The sequence below is a fragment of the Urocitellus parryii genome, chromosome 2 (assembly GCF_045843805.1).
Source record: "Urocitellus parryii isolate mUroPar1 chromosome 2, mUroPar1.hap1, whole genome shotgun sequence".
NCBI classification, from domain to species: Eukaryota; Metazoa; Chordata; class Mammalia; order Rodentia; family Sciuridae; genus Urocitellus; species Urocitellus parryii.
In genome coordinates, this window is record NC_135532.1 from 162,460,609 (window position 1) to 162,479,535 (window position 18,927).

The window sequence follows — 18,927 nt, forward strand, 5'->3', positions numbered from 1 at the left end:
GAAAGTGAGATACTCCCCAGTACTGAGAAGTGTGATAAACTGCCCCACTGCCAGTAAATGAGTAAGTACAACCCATTTGAAAGCAATTTGGCAATGTTTCAAGAGCCATAAAAATATCTATACCTTTTATCTCACTAATGACATTCTTAAGATTGTAATTCAAAAGAATAAAAAAATCTTTAGGCTAAGGATGCTCATTGCAATATTATATTGATGAAAAATCTAAATAGCCAACATGCTTAGCAGTACCTGGAGGAGGCTATTGGGCAGGAGGTCATTATATAAAGGATGGTATAGGACCTCAATGGAATAATACACAACCCTCAGAACTCCAGACTGTTTTAATCACAGCAGGATAACAAATTAAATGTACTTTATGGTTGGAATAAAGTATGCAACATGGCCAAGACCAGGAGCAAACATAGAAAAATAAAATCAGTTAATTTGTTAAGAAGATATAATAGATTATATAATGGGATGTCTGTCTGTCTGTCTGTCTGTCTGTCTGTCTCTCTCTCTCTCTCTCTCTCTCTCTCTCTCCCTCTCTCTCTTGGCAATACTGGGGAATGAACCCAGGTCTTCTCTCATGCTAGGTCCCCAGCCCATGGGATTTTTCTTTTTTGTTAAGTTATTGCAACGTCTATACATTTTACAAACTTTAGAGTACTTCCAAAATCACTCCCTTAGACAGAAAGCCTCCATACTGCTTATCATACTGGCTTACATTTTCCATGCTTCCTCCACGGTGCGTCTCCTCTCAAGTATCTCCCTCCGGAGCTTCACCATCTCCCTTTGAATGTCCTCCTTTTCTTTCTTGGCCTCCAGAGCCTTCCTTCTCTTCTCTTCTTGCACCAGATACTGAGCCTCCAGGAAGGCTGATTTTTTCAGGGCCTTTTCAATTTTCTGGTATTCTAGTTCTTTCTCACGTCTTAAACGATTTTCTTTTACCTTAGAATACAAGAAGGGTAAAATGCAGCCCTTTCAAGTAGAGGGGAACTGCAAAATTCAGAATACATTTTGAAGTTCAGAATACAACTGATTTGAAATATTCTGGCTCAGAGCCCTGCTGCTTATTGGTAGAATCAGAGAAATTGATTTGTTTACTGGGAAAAGTTTTACATGAAATCAGATGAAGAAGACTCTCAAACCATTGATCCTGCAGCATGGAAAACCTGGGTTTACTGGGTCAGATTCTAAGTTCTGTATTCTTATTAAAAAATGATCTCCCACCCATAGAATTATTCAAGGTGAACATGTCTGCTTTTTATTGAGGTTCTGTCTGCATTCTAATTATAATTCAAGAAAGAACAGGAGTATTCTTTGGAATATTGTGAAAGTTAGAACAGTGATTTATTGTGTTAGGTAACACTACAACTCTTTGTTAATTTCGATTATTATTTAAATAAACCAGTGATTCTGGACCAAAAACATGAACTTTGCACATATTCTGAATAATTATATTCACTTTTTTCAGACCTATCACTTCTTTGGGTGATTGACTGGTCCTTTCCACGCTGCTTCACTTATCTTACTCTCCAGTTGTGATAAGACTTCTAGACAATGGCCATATAGCTTACTGAACCTTCTCTCCTCCTTTTTGTCACACATCCAAACCAGGATTGTATTTGGACCCCTGTTTCTCCAACACCACCAGTGCTGATTAGGCATAACTTACTGGTTTAAACCATTGTTTTTCAAATTTGGCAACCAGAAATTCAGTATTATAAAAAGATTGCACACACATATATAAATTCCAGTTCAGCCTTAGTCCTGCACAAATGACAAAGACTTGGTCATTCTGATTCTCCGAAGCTTCTTCATAAAGTGTTGAGATAGTCTTTTCCCCTATTACCTACTATTGACTTTGAAAAAAGGAAAGTTCCCACATGCCTTTCTAATTCAAAACAGCTGAACTAGATTTAATTCCGATCTGTCCTCCTTTTCAAATTATAATCACAAAATGAGTGAATTTCAGTTGTCTAGAAAAGAATTATCTTTATAATATTCACCAGAATATTCATGATAATATATTAATGTCACTTCAAAAATCAAATTAAAGCAAATGCAATCTACATATTTATAATAGGAAATACCATGCGCAAACTAATAAAGTTTAGTTCAACACTCTTTTGGTCAAAATCAATTATTCTAACTTAGGTTATTTCTTAAATAAATTGTTTCCTATCCTCAGTTTATGAGAATTATTTTTCTTCTGAAGTTCTTATATTTTATTTTTATTCTTTCTAACCAAACCACAGATGGCACCCTTTTTCATAATAAAGCCTAAATCTTTATTTAAGCTTATTAAATGTGTTACACAAAGACTGCTTCCTGTTATCCATTTTAATTTTGTTTTTCCCTCCCACCTGCTTATGTCTCATCTCCATGGTAAGACGAGGATCCTTCTGCTGCTTCTTGTCTTGGTTTTCCTTCATTCCAAGATCTTCCAGCATCCCAGAATCCACCACTTCTCTATGGAGCAGATGGTCTATAAATTTTTGAACAGTGGTACTTTCCTCCTCTTCCTCCAAATAACCATATAAATCTAGGGAAAACAGAACAACAAAGAAAAATTTTTAAAAATTAATTTATATTCATAATTATATAAAGAATCCTGAAAACATACAAAGCCCCAGTGTTCAATAAAGAGTAATTGATAATGCCAATTGGATGAATAAAGCCCTCAGCAATTATTACCTCCAATTCAAGTTAAGAGGAAATAGCTCCACTTATCAGAAATTACCCTCACCCAAGTCACTAAATACTTCTTCACAGCCAAATTTACAAGATACTTCAACTTAAATAACCTTGAGAACTCCACACCTAAAGAAGTAAAAAGCTTTATAAAGGTGGTATAATTGACATACAATATATAAGAAATATCTAAAGTCTCCAATAAATTTTGACATATGTATTTATCAATAAAACCATCACCATAATCAAGATAATGAATGTGCTCATTACCCACAAAATGTTCTCTAATCTGAAATATTTTTCTCTCCTTCCTATGCCCTCTGTCCTGCTTCAAGTAAGCACAGAACTGCTTTCTGTCAAAAAAAAGTTCACACTATCTAAAATTTTATTTAGGTTAGGCCATACACTATGCACTCTCTTTTGGGTCTGGTTTCTTTCACTTTAGCACAATTATTTAGGAGATTTATCCATTTGGTGTGCATCAAATGGATTAGTTTTTATTGCTGAGTAATACAATATTCCACTGTATAGATATACAACAAATTGGTCATCATTCCTCTGTTGATGGATATTTGGATTGTTTCCAGATTTGGACTATTAGAAATAAAGCTGTTAGGAGCATTTGTATACTAGCTTTTGTATGAACAGAGTCTTTCTTCTACTAGGAAAATGCCTAGGACTCTGATGAGTGGATTACATGGTATGTATATGCTTAACTTTTCAAGAAAACATCAAACCATTGTTCAAGCAGTTTTTCATTCCCACCAGCAAAATGGAAGTGTTCTAGTTCCTCTGCATTCTTACGTGGCACGGCCTGTCTTTTAACTTTAAAACATTTTAATAGATATGTAGTGGTAACGGATTATACTTTTTTCCTTGTACCATTAATATTTATTGAATAACTTTAAAATGCCTTTTTGCTAATGATTAATAATACTACATCTTCCTTGTTAATTTTTGTTGTTATTGTTATATACTTTATTGAGAGTGGGGGTATAGAAGTCTCCACCTATTACTGCTGAATTTTCTCTTCTTCCTTCAGTTTTGCTTTATCCATTGTGGGACTCTTCTCTCAGGTATATATATTTGTAATTGTGTTTCCTTGGTGGATTGGTCTTTTATCATTACAAAATGTACTCTGCCTTTAGGAACAATTTCTTGTTTTAAAGTCCATTTCCTGTCCTACCCCCATATTAGTATAGCCACTCCAGTTCTCTTTTGGTTACTATTTGCATAGTATATCTTTTTTTCATTCTTCTATTTCAACTTATCTGGGTCTTGAGTCTAAAGCACGTCTCTTGTAGAGAGGATATATTATGTCATGTATTTTTAATCCATCCTGCCAATCTCTGCCTTTCGACTAGAGTGTTTAAATCCACTTATATTTAATGTATTTCTGATAAAGTGGGTTTACATTTATTCTTTTGGCCCTTGTTTTCTGTATTATGTAAGTGTTCTTTATCAATTTTGAGAATTCTCCTTTTATTACTAGTGTGCTGAAAGTTTTAATCAAGAATGAATGTAGATTTGTCAAGTGCCTTTTCTGTATCTATAGCTATAATTAGAAGTTAATTAGTACTTTTGGTAAATATCCTTTTTAATGGTTACACAGTATTTTGTTCAATATGTTGAGGGAAAAAAAAAAAACCCTCTCCCAGAATAAGATAATTGAGGCTTAGTGTGATACTCAATGATAACAGACAATCTGAGTAAAGGGATATAAGTAGATCTATTAGCATAACATCAAAGGAAGCAACAATTTCACTATATTACATGACTCTGATCCCCTAGCTGGAGATTGTAGAGTTCTAAACAAGGCAAATACTGCCAGGTATTTCTCCAAGAGTGTTTGCTTCATGCACGGGAAGCTGCCCCTAGCATCACCATGCCTAACCCTATACTCAGGGAAGAAAACCTTAGACCCTTGAGTACATTTGAGGAATCCTCATGAATTGGCTAAGTGACTTGTTTAACATTAGCTTTGCACAAAATAGTAAGGAAAGAAAAAGACCTAGAAAAGTGATAACTAATATACAAAGAATTCTGTAGCCAGGTGTGGTAGTACATGTATGTAATCCCAGAGATTCAGGAGACTGAGGCAGGAGGATCACAATTTTGAGGCTAGCTTCAGCAACTTAGTGAGGCCCTCAGAAACTTTAGTGAGACCCTGTTTCCAAAATAACGAACAAACAAAAACAATGGGCTGGGTTGTGGCTTAGTGGTAAAGTGCTCCTGGTTTCAATCCCTGGTACCAAGAGAGAGAGAAAAAAAAAAGAAGAATTTTGTGACTAAAATAATACATGAATGCTTAAACACAGTCTCCACTGAAGTAAATAGTCACGACATAGGAGTAAGAGATACTTTTAATTGCTATTATAATAATAATCAAAATGATAAATAATGGAATATTTTGTTTTGTTTTGTTTTACAGAACAGGGGATAGAACCTGGGGTACTCTATCACTGAGTGATATATTCCCAGCCCTTTTTGGTTTTCATTTTGAGACAGGGTCTTACTAAGTTATCTAGGCTGGACTTGAAATTGCAATCCTCTTAACTCGGCTCCCAAGTAGCTGGGATTATAGGAATACACCACCATGCCCAGCAAATAACAGAATATTTTAAATTTTAAAAAACATCATGAATTTACTTAGGATATAGCATGAGGACTTTACATTCAACCAAGAAAAATTAAAGCTAATAATAAAACCAAACAAAACAGAAAAGTAGAATGACATTGTTTATTATTCAAAATAGTTTAAGGCTTCTTAGACAATTGATTAACATTAAAGCTTAGAACAATTAGATAAGGTCTTACCATCAAACTTGTCATATTTCAAATGGCCACTGGCTTCTGGCATAGCAGTGCTACTTGTGACAGTGTTTTCAGAATCACCTTCTCCATCACTTGCTAATTCTTGCTTAAGTTTGGTGTCTAACCAGTCATTGACCAGCTCCTGAGCTATCAACAAAATAAAACATCTTTTAAATATTTCAGTTACTTCAGAGACTTTCTTTACTCTCTATTTTTATTTATTCAATAAATATCACATATCTATCATGTAGCAAGTACTGTTCTAGATGCTGAGAATATAGCAATGAACAAAACTGGAAAAATAAATCTCACCACTATGAAGCTTATCTTCCAATCGGGAAGATGATGGGTAGAGGAGAGTAAAGAGAAAGAAAAATGAAACAAAGCAGGGCAGGAAATAGAGGATGGTGTTATAGTTCTAAATTGGGTGGTCAAAGAAGGCCTCAATGTGAAATAGATCTTTGAGCTAAGAAGAGAAGGAAGTGAGGAGAGAGCCATGTGGATGTACAAGAGAAGATTATACTATACAGAGAGAAAGCAAAGGTCTTAACAGCACAAATGTCTGAGAAACAACAAGGAGGCTATTGTGGCTGAAGGAGAGTGAGTGAGTGAGAGAACAGTAGGAGATGAGACAGAAGAGGAAATGTGTGGATCAGGCTGGAGTAATGGTTATCAACTGGGGAAGATCTCCGCCCAGCCCTCCCCCTGCCCCCCACCATGGAGACATGGCAATGTCTAGAGTCATTTTGGGTTGTAACAATAAGGGGAAGTGACACTAACATCTAGTGAGCAGAGATCAGGGATGCTGCTAAACATCCTATAAGTCAGGGGATAACCCCCAACAACAAAACGTCTCTAACCTAAAATGTCAATGGTCTGGAGGCTGAATCCCTTTGCTTAGAGTCTTCACATTTCTAGATTTCTTGGCTCCTATTCTTAGTGTACTGAGGAGCCACAGGAGGGTTATGAGCAAAGAGGTGACAAATTTTAAGAGGATCACTTTGACTACTTTGTTTATTAAAAAATAGACTAGAGGGGACAAGCACAGAAGGAGGGATACCAACTGGGATGAACGCAAAAATCCAGGAGAAAGGTTATGAAGGCCTGGACTTGGAGTGAAGGAATTACAAATGGTCAGATTCTACAAAAATGTTGTAAGGAAGAGTTGCCATGACTTGCTGAGGGTCTGAACAGGAGATGTGAGAAAAAGAAAACCACAGATTTTTTGGCTTTAGCAATTGAAAGATGGAGATGCTACTTACTGAGATGGGGAAGGACAAGGGATCAGCAAGTTTGGGGGAAAGATTCAGCCTTTGACATGTTATTTTCAAATGCTTATGAGAGGGTTAGGAATGTAGCTCAGTAGTAGAGCACTTACTTGCCTAGCATGTGTGAGGCCCTGGGTTCAATCCCCAGGACTTGCGAAAAGAAAAAGTTGAGCAGACGCTTATGAGACTAGTCTAAATAGGAATGTCAAATACGTTTTGGTAATTGGATTTAAAAAGAGAGGTCCAAGACGGCATTTAAAGCCACAGAAAATACCAAAGGAAGAAGTTAGAGCAGCTTCAAGAAGCCAGCCCTGGGGAAGTCCACCACTTAGGGCTTGAAGGGAAAAGATGAAGCAGGAAAGCTGAATAGGAAGGAGAGGCCATTGAGGTAGGATGAAAATCAAGAGTGTGATATACTTCCATTTGAACTTGTTTCTTAATGATATTGAGAAAATCTTCTTAAAATACACAGGTATTGGAGTGAAATGTATTCCTTGGCATTGCTTTCATCATTTTTATCAGTATCAAACAGCTCATTTGTGCAGGGAATGAAGATTTTAAAAAAGAAAAGCTTTTGTATTACCTTCATTGCTATTATTATCCTTATCTCATAGCTCTTGGGGAATGGGGTATTTCTCTATTAATGTCAAAAGCATTTAATATAGATATAATAGGAAAAAAATCAGAGTTCAACAGCATCCCTCCTCCATCTTATCAGGAGTTTCATTTTCTATAGTTTTAGTTTCTTGTGCTCAACGATAGCCAAAAAATATTAAATGGACAATTCCAGAAATAATTGATAAGTTTTAAATGAACAGTGTTCTGAGCAGCATAATAAAGTCTTGTGCCATCCTGCTCCATCCCACCTAGGATGTAACTCATCATTGTCCAGCATATCCACACTGGGTACACCACCTGCTTTTTAGTCACTTAGTTGCAATCTCACTTATCAGATTGCCTATCATGATACACAGTACTTGTGTTCAAGTAACTCCCAGGCAGTAGTCTAATGCTATGTCACAATGCCTATGTCATTCACCTTGCTTCACCTCATCACATGGGCACGGTATCATCTCACCTTTTAAGAAGAGTGATTACTAGATAAGGTATTTTAAGAGATGGAGATCACATTCACACAACCTTCATTACAGTATAGCTATAATTGTTCTATTTTATTATTATTATTAATATATTACTGTCCCTAATTTATAAATTAAATATTATCATAAGTAGCATGCATAAGGTTCAGTACAATCTCCAGTTTCAGGCATACACTGGGGGGGAATCTTGGAATGTATCCCTTATGGATACAGAGGTAAGTAGGGGAGACTACCATAGTAGAAACTAAGTATAACAAAAATATTAGCAACAAAAACTGTTGGCTTTCAGAGGAAGGTAGAGAAAGGAGCAGATATTTATTGAGTAACTCTTGGGTATAATAAATTCAGGCATTTATGTGTATAATAGTTTATATATAAAAATAATTTGGATGTATCAAGGGCCATTCACTGGAAATTAAGGATTTACTATTAAGTACCCCTAAAAGAACAAAGAAAGGAAACTTCTCTTGGAGGATTAAGCTATAGAAACCCCCCATATTGAATCAGACGCGAGGCTGGGAGGTTACTTATAAGCAATTTCTCAAATGATGATCCTCACAACACTAGTTCTTGTACAACACATTGTTGTAAAATATTTAGTTGATAGGAGGAGAAAAAATGAGTAAATCTTTGAACACCATGTTCTGTCCATAAACTACTACAGTGAATCACTAGTTTCTTAGGATATTAACAGCTAGTTCAGGATTAAAGGAGGTTTATGGGCTAGACAGTTTTTAACCATAGGACTTTGGGGAACGCTTAATAGGCTCACATATATTTTATATTCCTATTGGCAGAATGGGAGGCAGGTGGACAAGACACAGACCTGCCAATTTCACAATCTCCTTTTTCTATGTCCAGTACTATTGTAACCACCTGAGAACAATCACTACTGTTGCTCACTCCAGACCACTGCAAAAGCCTTCCACTGATTACTTTTCTCCCTTGTTCATTCCATTTTTCATACATTTAAAAAACTATCCTAAAAGATCTTTGCCCCATTAAATCATACTCAATGAAATCTAAATTCTTTTCTGGGGCCTATAATGTCCTATGTGATTTGTATCTGCTCACTCCTTCAAGTTCATATCTGCTGGGAGGCTCTAGCCACACATGTCTTGCTTCAGTTCCTCACCTACACCAAGCCTGTCTGAACTTTAAGCTCCCAATGTGACCTTTCCCTCTGCCAGGGAAGCACTTTTTTTGCCATCGTGGCTCCTTGTTATTCAGGTCCAAACTTGACTGACCTTTCCCTTCCTAATGATTTGTCTGTCATTTTCTTTATTCTCACATTAGAATGTACACACCATTACTTCCAGTGCCTAAAATCTTAGAGTAAGAATCATGTATATAGGTGTTGAGTAAATGAAGAAATAAACTAAACAGTTGAAGACATATACAATCCAAACGAAAAGCTGGCTTGTAGGGCATCATACTTGGACTTCCCACCTACCTCAGCAGTTTCTCCTTCACAGTAGCCTTCGCTAGTTCCTCCTGATCCCTCAGTCAGGAAGAACCAGTAAAGTACTTCCTCGGAGCATTATAAATTAGGATACCAAATTCCAAATGAAGGGAGCTTTGGGGGACTTTTGAGAGGTAGAGAAGTTAGGTTGGTTTTAGATCTCTTCATAATGCACAAAATTGGTTTTATTAACTAGTGGTTGAATTATCAATAGAAGGCCACATCAGTGCCATAGGACGAATACAACATTTACCAGTTAACTATTAAAAATGCCTCTGAATGTGGCTGTTTCTATTTCAGGAAACAAAATGGACTTTAAATATGCCCTTACATATAGTGACAGGGTTAATTTCAGAGTAAAATAGCTTCAAGGAAATAGAAAGAAAGAAAAATTAGGAGCAAGAGTAAGAAAAGCTTTCAGTCTTTGATATGTATTATAGGATATGCTTTGAAAACTGTTAACATCACAGCAAAAAATACATTCTCTCACCTTCTGTATAGACTTCATCATGATCCACTGTTTGCTCAGATGTTTCCAAATCTATCATTTGGTCCTGAATCCTTCCAGGTAAGTGCGAATTTCTGGCTGAAAATGCATTCAAAACTGCAAATTCTGAGGCTTTCTCCACTCTCTTCTGCATAACAGAAAACAGTCTATTAAGATGATAGTAACCTTGTTTGGGGTTAGACAACTTCTCTCTTACTCAACTGATTTTTCTACTCATTTCTCAGATTCTTTCATTTTTAAAATTTTGACAAAATTCTGAGGTTTATACATCTACACCAAATAATTTTTACTTTCATGTGTGACATTGAATTAATTGCAGCATTTTATCAAGACATGACAGATGGTCACAATGTTTATATAAAAAGTTATTTAAGCTTTAGATAACTTTTTTTAGGGCCTTAGTAATGAGATCCTGAGACTGGATATTTTATTTTAAATAAAATATAATATTTTATTAGTTTCCCTACCACTGAGACTTGTGTATGAATATAGACCAGAGACTGAGTAACTACAATATCCTCAAATTACTGCTCCTGAAAGGAACCTACTATCATATATTAGGCAAATCACAGGTTCAATAAAATTGAGATAAATAGTATGAAATCGAAGTCATCCAGAATATTTAACTAAACACTGAGAGTTTAGTAAAAATAGGACCAAATTCATGGGTTTGGGGAAGGAAATGGTGGAAGTGGGCAAACTACCTTGGCATCTGGACTTATCTGCATAGTACAAAATGAGTTATTTTATAACTAACTCAAGACTTTCCCTCTTCCCAAGAACCTGCTTCCCCTATGCTTACTGTGCTCATAGTCTTCCAACTCAGGGAGTGATAACTTCTTTCTTTTAGTTCTTAAAGAGGAAAACTTAAGAGTCTTCCTTAAACCAAGCCCTACCCTCCTCCTCCTCTTCCTTCTTCTCTCTCTCTCTCCCTCCCTCCCGCTCTGTACCTCTCCTTTTCTCCTCCCTCCCCATCCTCAGACAATATGTCAAGAAAACTGTGGGCTTTATTTTCAAAATGTATTCACAATCTGACCCCTCCCCATCACTATCACCTGGGTCCAAGACACAACTCTCTGACAGATTTTCTAGAATAGCCTCTGACCACAGCAGTGAGTGATCATTTAAACTGAAAGCCATATCATGCCATAACACCACTCAAACCCCATCAATGGTTCCCTATCTCAATCAGAATAAAGTCAAATCCTTACAATGTGCTTCAATGTCCAGGGCCCTTTGGAAGCTCTCCAACCTCCCCACCTACTCACTCTGCTTCACCCACACCAAGTGTGTTACCAGCTCAAGGCTTCTGTACTTAATCCCCTCTGCATGCACAACTCTCCCACACACATCCCTATGACTCCTTTGCTCAAACATCGCCTTCTCAGTAAAGGCCCTCTCTGCCCACCATATGTGAAATTGTAACCACCTTCCTCTTGCTCCCCTTCTTTATAGAGCTTTTCACTTTACACATATTTTCTCATGTATTGTCTCCTCCAAGTAGCATGCTGGCAGAGATCGTTTTCTCTTCCACTTGTGTACCCCTAGCAACCAGAATAATGCTTGGCACTTAACAGGTGCCCAATAAATGTTTGCTGAAGGAATGAATTGACGAAAGATTAATTTTTAAAAGATGCACTTTCCCCTATTATATTTTCACCTGGCCTATTTTGAAAATAGCTTTTCCCCTTGCCCTGGGTGATGAAACTAGGAGTGCCTCTACAAAAACTTGCCAGGGGTTTAACTGTCTCATTCTCATGTTTCATGTATTAGGTTTAAATTAGAAGTCAAGGAATAAAATTTAAAAGTTGAGGGCAATTTGAAAAAGATGTGGAAAATAGAACTGTAGGAAAACCTATAAACCAGAAGAAAATGTGATTTCATCAGAGTTAAAGTTAAGGAAATATCATTCACTCCTTATAAGATCACTCTGTAGAGACCTGTTTGCCCCCATTATTTCTTTTACCAATTTATGTTGGTGGCATATGTACTTCATTGAATTTATAGTTGGTATAGTATTCCCCTTTAGGTTATTAAGACAGCAAGATAAATTTTACATATACTATATGTTTGTATATACATGTATATGTAAACATTGTACAAATAAATTAATCAACTTCAGTATTTTTAAACTGATACCCACAAAAATGAATGACAAAAACAGATTTTTAGACCTGACTTAGTTCTTAAGGCTATGAATAAAATAAATAACTACATATCATGTGACTTTTCATCTGGGTTGGAATTTGTGCACACTCTTAACAGAGGAAGGTAAAGAGCTTGGGAGATAAGGGAAGAAAGACTGTTCTTGGTACTAAAGAAAGTCTGGTAAAGGGAGTAAAGATAAATGTCTACTTGGCTTTAAGAAAGCAAGTGCTTGGGATATCACTTAAAATAAAGATTTGTGTCATTGCCTATTAGATGATACTAAGGATTAGAAAAAAATCTGGTTTTTGTCTTAAAATATTACTTATGTTTTTCAAAATAAATGTGCAAGAGTTAGGAGAGATCTATCCTATACTCCAATAAAACACACTGTGTCAAAGTAATATCTTATTCTTTCAGCAAGTCCATATTGAAGACTAGCTCTGTTCCCAGTACTATAATGGGTATTAAGGGGAAATGAACATAGGTTTCTGTACTTTAAAAAGTTCATGTTTTTATTTTTGGTTCCATATGCCATGTGCACAATAAACAACAGTTCCAAAGCAAGACAGAGTGATTTAAAAGAGCCAAATACCTTCAAAAGTTTATTATTCAGTAGCTATGTTACATGTAAGCATGTGATCTGTAGAGGAACTGTCTCAGTTGTTCCTGCAGTCTTATATGTGCATCTTGTGTCTGATGGATCATTATGGAAGAAAGAAATAGTGGCTTACATGTGGTCCTTCATTTCCTCGAGACTGGGTGGTACAAACACAAGTTTTCTAATATACCCCTATGTGTACATAGCATGCTCATTCAGAACAGTTTTGTACGTAATATATTTTTAAAGCACCCAATTCTCTTTTAATCCCCTTGTATAAAATCAAATCCTTGATATTGTATCAATAATTGTGAATACAAATGCCAAAAAATTTCTAAGGGAAAGAGTATTAAAGAATGGCATTATGTGGTTGAGATGAGTGAGGGGGTTTTGTTCACTAAGAGGGACATCTCAAGCTGAGCTGTAAGGGAATAATCAGGACTACCTCTCAGAGAAGACATACTCCAGGCTGAGGGATCAGCATGAGTCAAAGCAAAAGGAACCCCTACTTGATGGAGGGAAAGAAGAATGGCCTGACAGGAGCAGGAGTCACACAGAGTATCAGTACAGGAGCTGTTTCAGGTAAATGGATATTATAAGTTGATTGACACACGGCCTTAAATGCCCATCTGGAATTTAGTTTCATATGATGGTACAAAAAGTCACTAAAGGCTCTAGAGTAGAAAATTGACCTGGTGAAAATGTTTAGAATGTTTAATCAGGTAGGAGAATGCACTGGAGTAAGATGAGTCAGTCTATCAACTTGAGATGAAGATAATTGTAAATCATGGCCTGTTGTATTTTGGGTGAGCTGCCATAGGATTCAGTACTAACCAAGCATCTTCTGGAATCTAAGTGATTTCAAGACTTCCCTGAGGATGACTCACTACTATCTCAGCCTAAAGGTTTTCTAGGTCTTCTGCATTCCAACAGCCTTCCCTTTTATTCCACTTTAGCAACTCTCAGACAGTCACTCTGAACCATGTTGCACATTATTTTTCATTTCTTGATCCAAACTCTTGATAACCCCTCTCCAACAACAACCTCCAAACCAATTCCCTGCTTCACTCCCTGTACTCCCATGACATTGATAAGGACCTGATCAACTGTTCCAAACTCCATATTCCCCCTAATCTATGAATCTTCCCTTACTACTCAGCATGGCTATTCAGCTAATATCCTACAATATTCTCAAATCTCTGTTCCTTTGTATTTGCAACGAAAACCTCCAAGTCTAGATAATCTGATCTATCAATTTTGGGTACCATGAAAAATTATGGTTACTTTCTTCAGTCATGTCCATATTGCTGCTGAGAAATCTTCCTTTTCCTCTGAAGAGAGGCCTGTCTCAATCTTCTTGATCCTTCACACCCTTTCCATATATACCCCCCTCCATCTGTGGAACAAAATCTCTGATAATTTTAAAAGGGTAGTCCCCTCAAGTGGATTTGGAAGTCTTAGTTCCAGAGGTTAGAACTACTTGGGTTACACCCAGAGTTGGGATATATAGGGGGGAAAATCAGAAAAGAAGAAACTAGACAGAGAGGTAGTAGGAGAAGCAGGAGAAAACAGTGCTACAGAAAAGATAAAGTAAGAAAAAAGTCATAACTACCAAATGAAATTTGTAAAAATTTGAGGTCTATCAAGAGACTGCTGAATTTGGTCAGGAAGTCATTTATAATAACAGTTTTTGTGTAATGGAAACTGAACTAAGAAATGGAAACTGAAAGAAAATAATTGTGGACATGAGAGAAAAATACAAAGGCAAGGAGTCCAGACTATACATCTAAAGACATTAGATAAGAAAATAAAATCACTCAGCGATCAGAATGGACTGCAGGGTCAAGTAAGGACTTATTGATTTTTTTTTCAGGATGGGAGATTTGAGGACATAATGGAAAAAAAGTCATTGCCGAAGTGATAGAGGAATGATACAAATCGGAGTCAAGCTGGCTGACAATTGTATGAAAGAGGAAAATGATATTGACAAGAGTAGCATTTTATCCTCCCAATTTAGTTAAATCTTTCTCTCTAGAAGAGAAGGTTACTAGCTGGTGACCAAGCCAGGCAGGGGCCTGGCACTGGGCCTGTCAACAGTGACACACAAGTTAGACTTACTAGATGTTAAATGGTCTTCTCAGAGGCCAAGTAGCCTTCATGATGGTGGAACTATTGTAGCTGTCTTCTGAGTCAGGCCTTCTGAAGTACTGAGGAAGTCTTCCCTAGTCCCATCTATATTAATGCCTCCCACCACATGCTTCCATTACATCTTTAACTTTCTACTCATCTTTAGGAAGGTTGTTTGTGTCCCAATGAACTATAAACTCTGCGTGGCCAAGGACTATGCTTGCCCTGTATCCTGTTTTAGCTTCAGCATCAAACTCAGTGGACTAGTACTTAGTGGGCATTTAATAAATACCAGTCAAATAACTGAATGGATAAAATTATTACATCTGGCCTAGGTTCCATCTGCCCTGGTGCTCACAAGGCATGCCAATTTATATAAGTAATAACTCTTCAAAGTACTATTAAGCAGAAGGATATTTTCCTAGGAAAACAATGCATGATTTTGAACTATGAAGTACACAAATGAACTGATTAGCAAGTTGACAACCCAACACTTAGAGACATGCACTTGATGTGGTTTAAAGGAACTTTCAACATACATGGTATCTAGATTCAAAAAAATACATCTCAGGACTAGAAGAGATCTCCCAGGATTTCTAAACCATGCTATCTCAGTAAATATTCAAACATATTCTTCAGTAGCCTAATAGTAAATGACCTTTCTGGGTCATTTAGGATCACTAAATTTTTGGATCCAAAATTAGACATTAGCAAATTCTTGTGATACTCAGCTTTCACCCACAAGTTCCCTTTGTTAATATAACTACAGTATAGTCTTGGCAGCATCTGAGGAAGATACAAGGCTTCTCCTCCCCTGCTCTTTTAATCTCCTTCATGTGATACTCATGGCATTTGAAAGGGCATATCTATACATCTGTTTTCTAATTTTCATACTTCAATGCTTTCATGAGAAGCAACAGAGTAACAAAAAAATACTAAAAAGTATAAAATTAAGGCAACATATATAACTACACAGAATAAAAATAGTCAAGCATGTACAAAGTATTTCTTTTCCATCTAATTATGCCTGAATTTCAATTTTCTTTCCATCCTAATTTTGAAATATTCTTACCTTAATCCAGTGCTCCACATTGTCAGGGTCAAAAGCAGGCTGCAGAAAATATATATAGAATATTAATGCACTGCATTATCTTTATTAACTTGTTCATTTTATCTGTTTTTATGACTAAAGCATGTGGAAATGTATCCTTTATTCTTTTTTCCCAAAGTATTTCATTGGAAAGTTCAGCACTGATTGACAATAAAAGAACAGAAATAACAGCACAAGAAGAGGTTTGAAGCCTTCTCTGGGACATTGTCTATTTTTTTATTTCTTGTCTATCCTACCTTGAGATTTGGATTTAATTTTTCTGGGTAAGGCCCAGATATCAGTATTTTTTTAAAGGTACCAGAGTTATGAGTCAAGATGTAAAAATGCTACATATAATGCTGTGCACAAGATCCAAACAAGTACTAATTAATTAGGCTGTCCGAGTAATTATCTGCTGGGAGAAAGGCATGATACTCTCCTTCCTCTTTTCAGGAATGGCCTGGAGACAGAGGCTTTCCTGACTTACTTATATCAGAGATATTGTTTGGTAATAAGAACTGGGGAATTGGGGTGAGCATTTATCATCTGACTTCTACTGTTCTACCAAGCAGAATATAAGATGGAAAATAAATTAATTTCTACTCAGATCAGTCAGATATTAATCTAAAATTAGTAATCTGAACATAAGGATACCTCCTTTCTTTATTTTCTGTAACTCTCAGAAGGTTGCAAAAATCCCTGTGCTAGTCACTTAATAAGCATACATATTTGCTTTGCTAAAAATTCAGGTAGGTTTTAAAAATAAGGCTATATCTCCAATGTGATGCAATACTATTCAAAATATCAATGACATTCTTCACAGAACTAGAAAAAATAGTCCTAAATTCATAGGGAAGAATAAAAGACCCAGAATGGTCAAAGCAATTTAGAGCAATAAGAGCAATTCTGAAGGCATCACAACACTTGATCTCAAATTATATTACAGAGTTATAGTAACAAAAACAGCATGGTACTGGCATAGAAACAGACATGTATACAAATGTAATAAAATAAAAGACACAGGGACAAGCAAACACAGATACAAACCCACATCTGATCCTTGACAAAGATGCCAAAAACATATATTAGAGAACAGACAGCCTTTTAAAAAAATTTTATTGAGAGAGAGAGAGAGAGAGAGAGAGAGAGAATTTTTTAATATTTTATTTTTTAATTTTTGGTGTAGACAACATCTTTATTTTATTTTACTTTTTATGGGGTGCTGAGGATCGAACCCAGCGCCCCACGCATGCCATGCAAGCACGTTACCGTTTGAGCCACATCCCCAGCCCCAGACAGCCTTTTTAAACAAATGTTGGGAAAACTAGATTTTCTTATGTAGAAGAATGAAACTTGACCCCTACTTCTCACCCTGCACAAAAGTCAACTCAAAGTGGATCAAAGACCTAGGAATTAGACAGAAACTCCAACTGCTAGAAGAAAACATAGGGTCAACATTCCAATATATAGGAACAGGTATCAACTTCCTTAATTGACTATTGTTAAAGCTCAGAAAATAAATCATGAATTAATAAACAGAGTAGCATCAAATTAAAAGGCTTCTGCACAGGAAAAGAAACATGAAGAGAAAGCCCACATAATGGGAGAAAACCTTTGCCAACTTAAGATTAATATCCAGAATTAGTAGCCAGAATATATAAAGAACTCAAAAAACTTAACACCAAAACAAACAAACAAGAACAACTCAAATAACCCAATCAATAAATGGATAAATGAACTAAACAGGTATTTCTCAAAAGAAGAAATACAAATGGCTAAAAATATATGAAACATGTTTAACACATTTAGCAATAAAGGAAATACAAATCAAAAGTACATTCAGATTTTATCTCAGAACAGTTAGAATGGCAATAATTAAGAATACGGATAATGATAAATGCTGGCAAGGATGTGAGGAAAGAGGAACACTCCTACAAAAAACTATTGGTGAGATTGTAAATTAGTACATTCATTATGAAAATCAGATGGAGGTTCCTTAAAAGCCACCATTTGATCCAGCTAATACCATTCTTCTGGATTTATCCTAAAGAATTAAAGTCAGCATACTATAGTGATACATGCATAGCCATATTTATAGCAGCACAATTCACAATACATAAGTTATGGAACCAACCTAGGTGTCCATCATGGATGAATGGCTAAAGAAAATGTGGTTATATACACAACAATGTTTTCACACAGTCATACAGAAGAATAAAATTGTCATTTGCAGGAAAATGGAAGGAACTGGAGAACATTACACTGGGAAAAATAAGCCAGACTCAAAGTCAAGGGTTATATGCTTTTTCTCATATGTGGAAGCTAGAGAGAAAAAAAGAGGTGGGAGGGATCTCATGAAAATAGAAGGAAGACCAGTAGAAGATGGGGATTAGTGGGAGGAAGGAGAGGAGAGAAAGGGGAAGTACAAGGAATGAAATAGACCAAATTATGCTATGTGCAGTTATGAATATATCACAATGAAGCCTACTATTATGTATAATTATAATTCACCAATAAAATATTAAAATAAATAATAACATTGCATAAAGAAAAAATAAGGATATAGCTAAACTAGCATTCTGACTCATGGAAGTGGGAAAGGCATAACTTTCTTTCACTTATCTACACTTCACGTTATATCAAATTAATTAATGCAGTTTCATTGCTGAATTATTTTGTAACTGGAAGAGCTAATCCTATTAAAACCAAACTTCAAGGCACTCTTGTGTTTTTTTTTTAAATTTTTATCTTCTAGGCAGTAACAATAAGTGCTATCAGCAAAAGTTCCTCCCTATGGAGTCCTAAGAAATTGTCCCAAATTTTTACCTTTCATCATCAAGTCTATATTCATAAACTATTTTTGGATCCAATCTATTATGCAACTGATACATTGCAGTAGCAGCAGCCTCAGTTTCCAAGTCTCCCTAATGCTCCAGTCTATGCCCTCCAGTATCTGGAGCAAGATTTTCAACAAGTGAAATATGTCCAGTGCATTTAGTTGGTATATTTAGAATAAACCACAAGAACAAATGCCTGAGGCCCTCACAGAAGGCCACAAACTTGCAGGTTTTTTGTTTTTTTAAAGGAAAGTGTAACTGAAGGGTGAAAATGCTCTGGA

General features: G+C 36.1%; 1 protein-coding gene across 1 annotated transcript in view; it reads right to left on the reverse strand.

Moving 5' to 3' along the window:
* The window catches only part of Ccdc191 (coiled-coil domain containing 191), a 71,016-nt gene that overhangs the window by 51,161 nt on the left and 928 nt on the right, over nucleotides 1-18,927 (reverse strand). The window contains exons 2-6 of the mRNA XM_026395607.2: nucleotides 15,792-15,830; nucleotides 9,829-9,970; nucleotides 5,512-5,655; nucleotides 2,367-2,545; nucleotides 725-948 (exon numbers count right to left, since the gene is read on the reverse strand). Of these exons, the coding sequence (XP_026251392.2) occupies nucleotides 725-948; nucleotides 2,367-2,545; nucleotides 5,512-5,655; nucleotides 9,829-9,970; nucleotides 15,792-15,830 (728 nt within the window). The remainder of the gene's footprint in view (nucleotides 1-724; nucleotides 949-2,366; nucleotides 2,546-5,511; nucleotides 5,656-9,828; nucleotides 9,971-15,791; nucleotides 15,831-18,927) is intronic.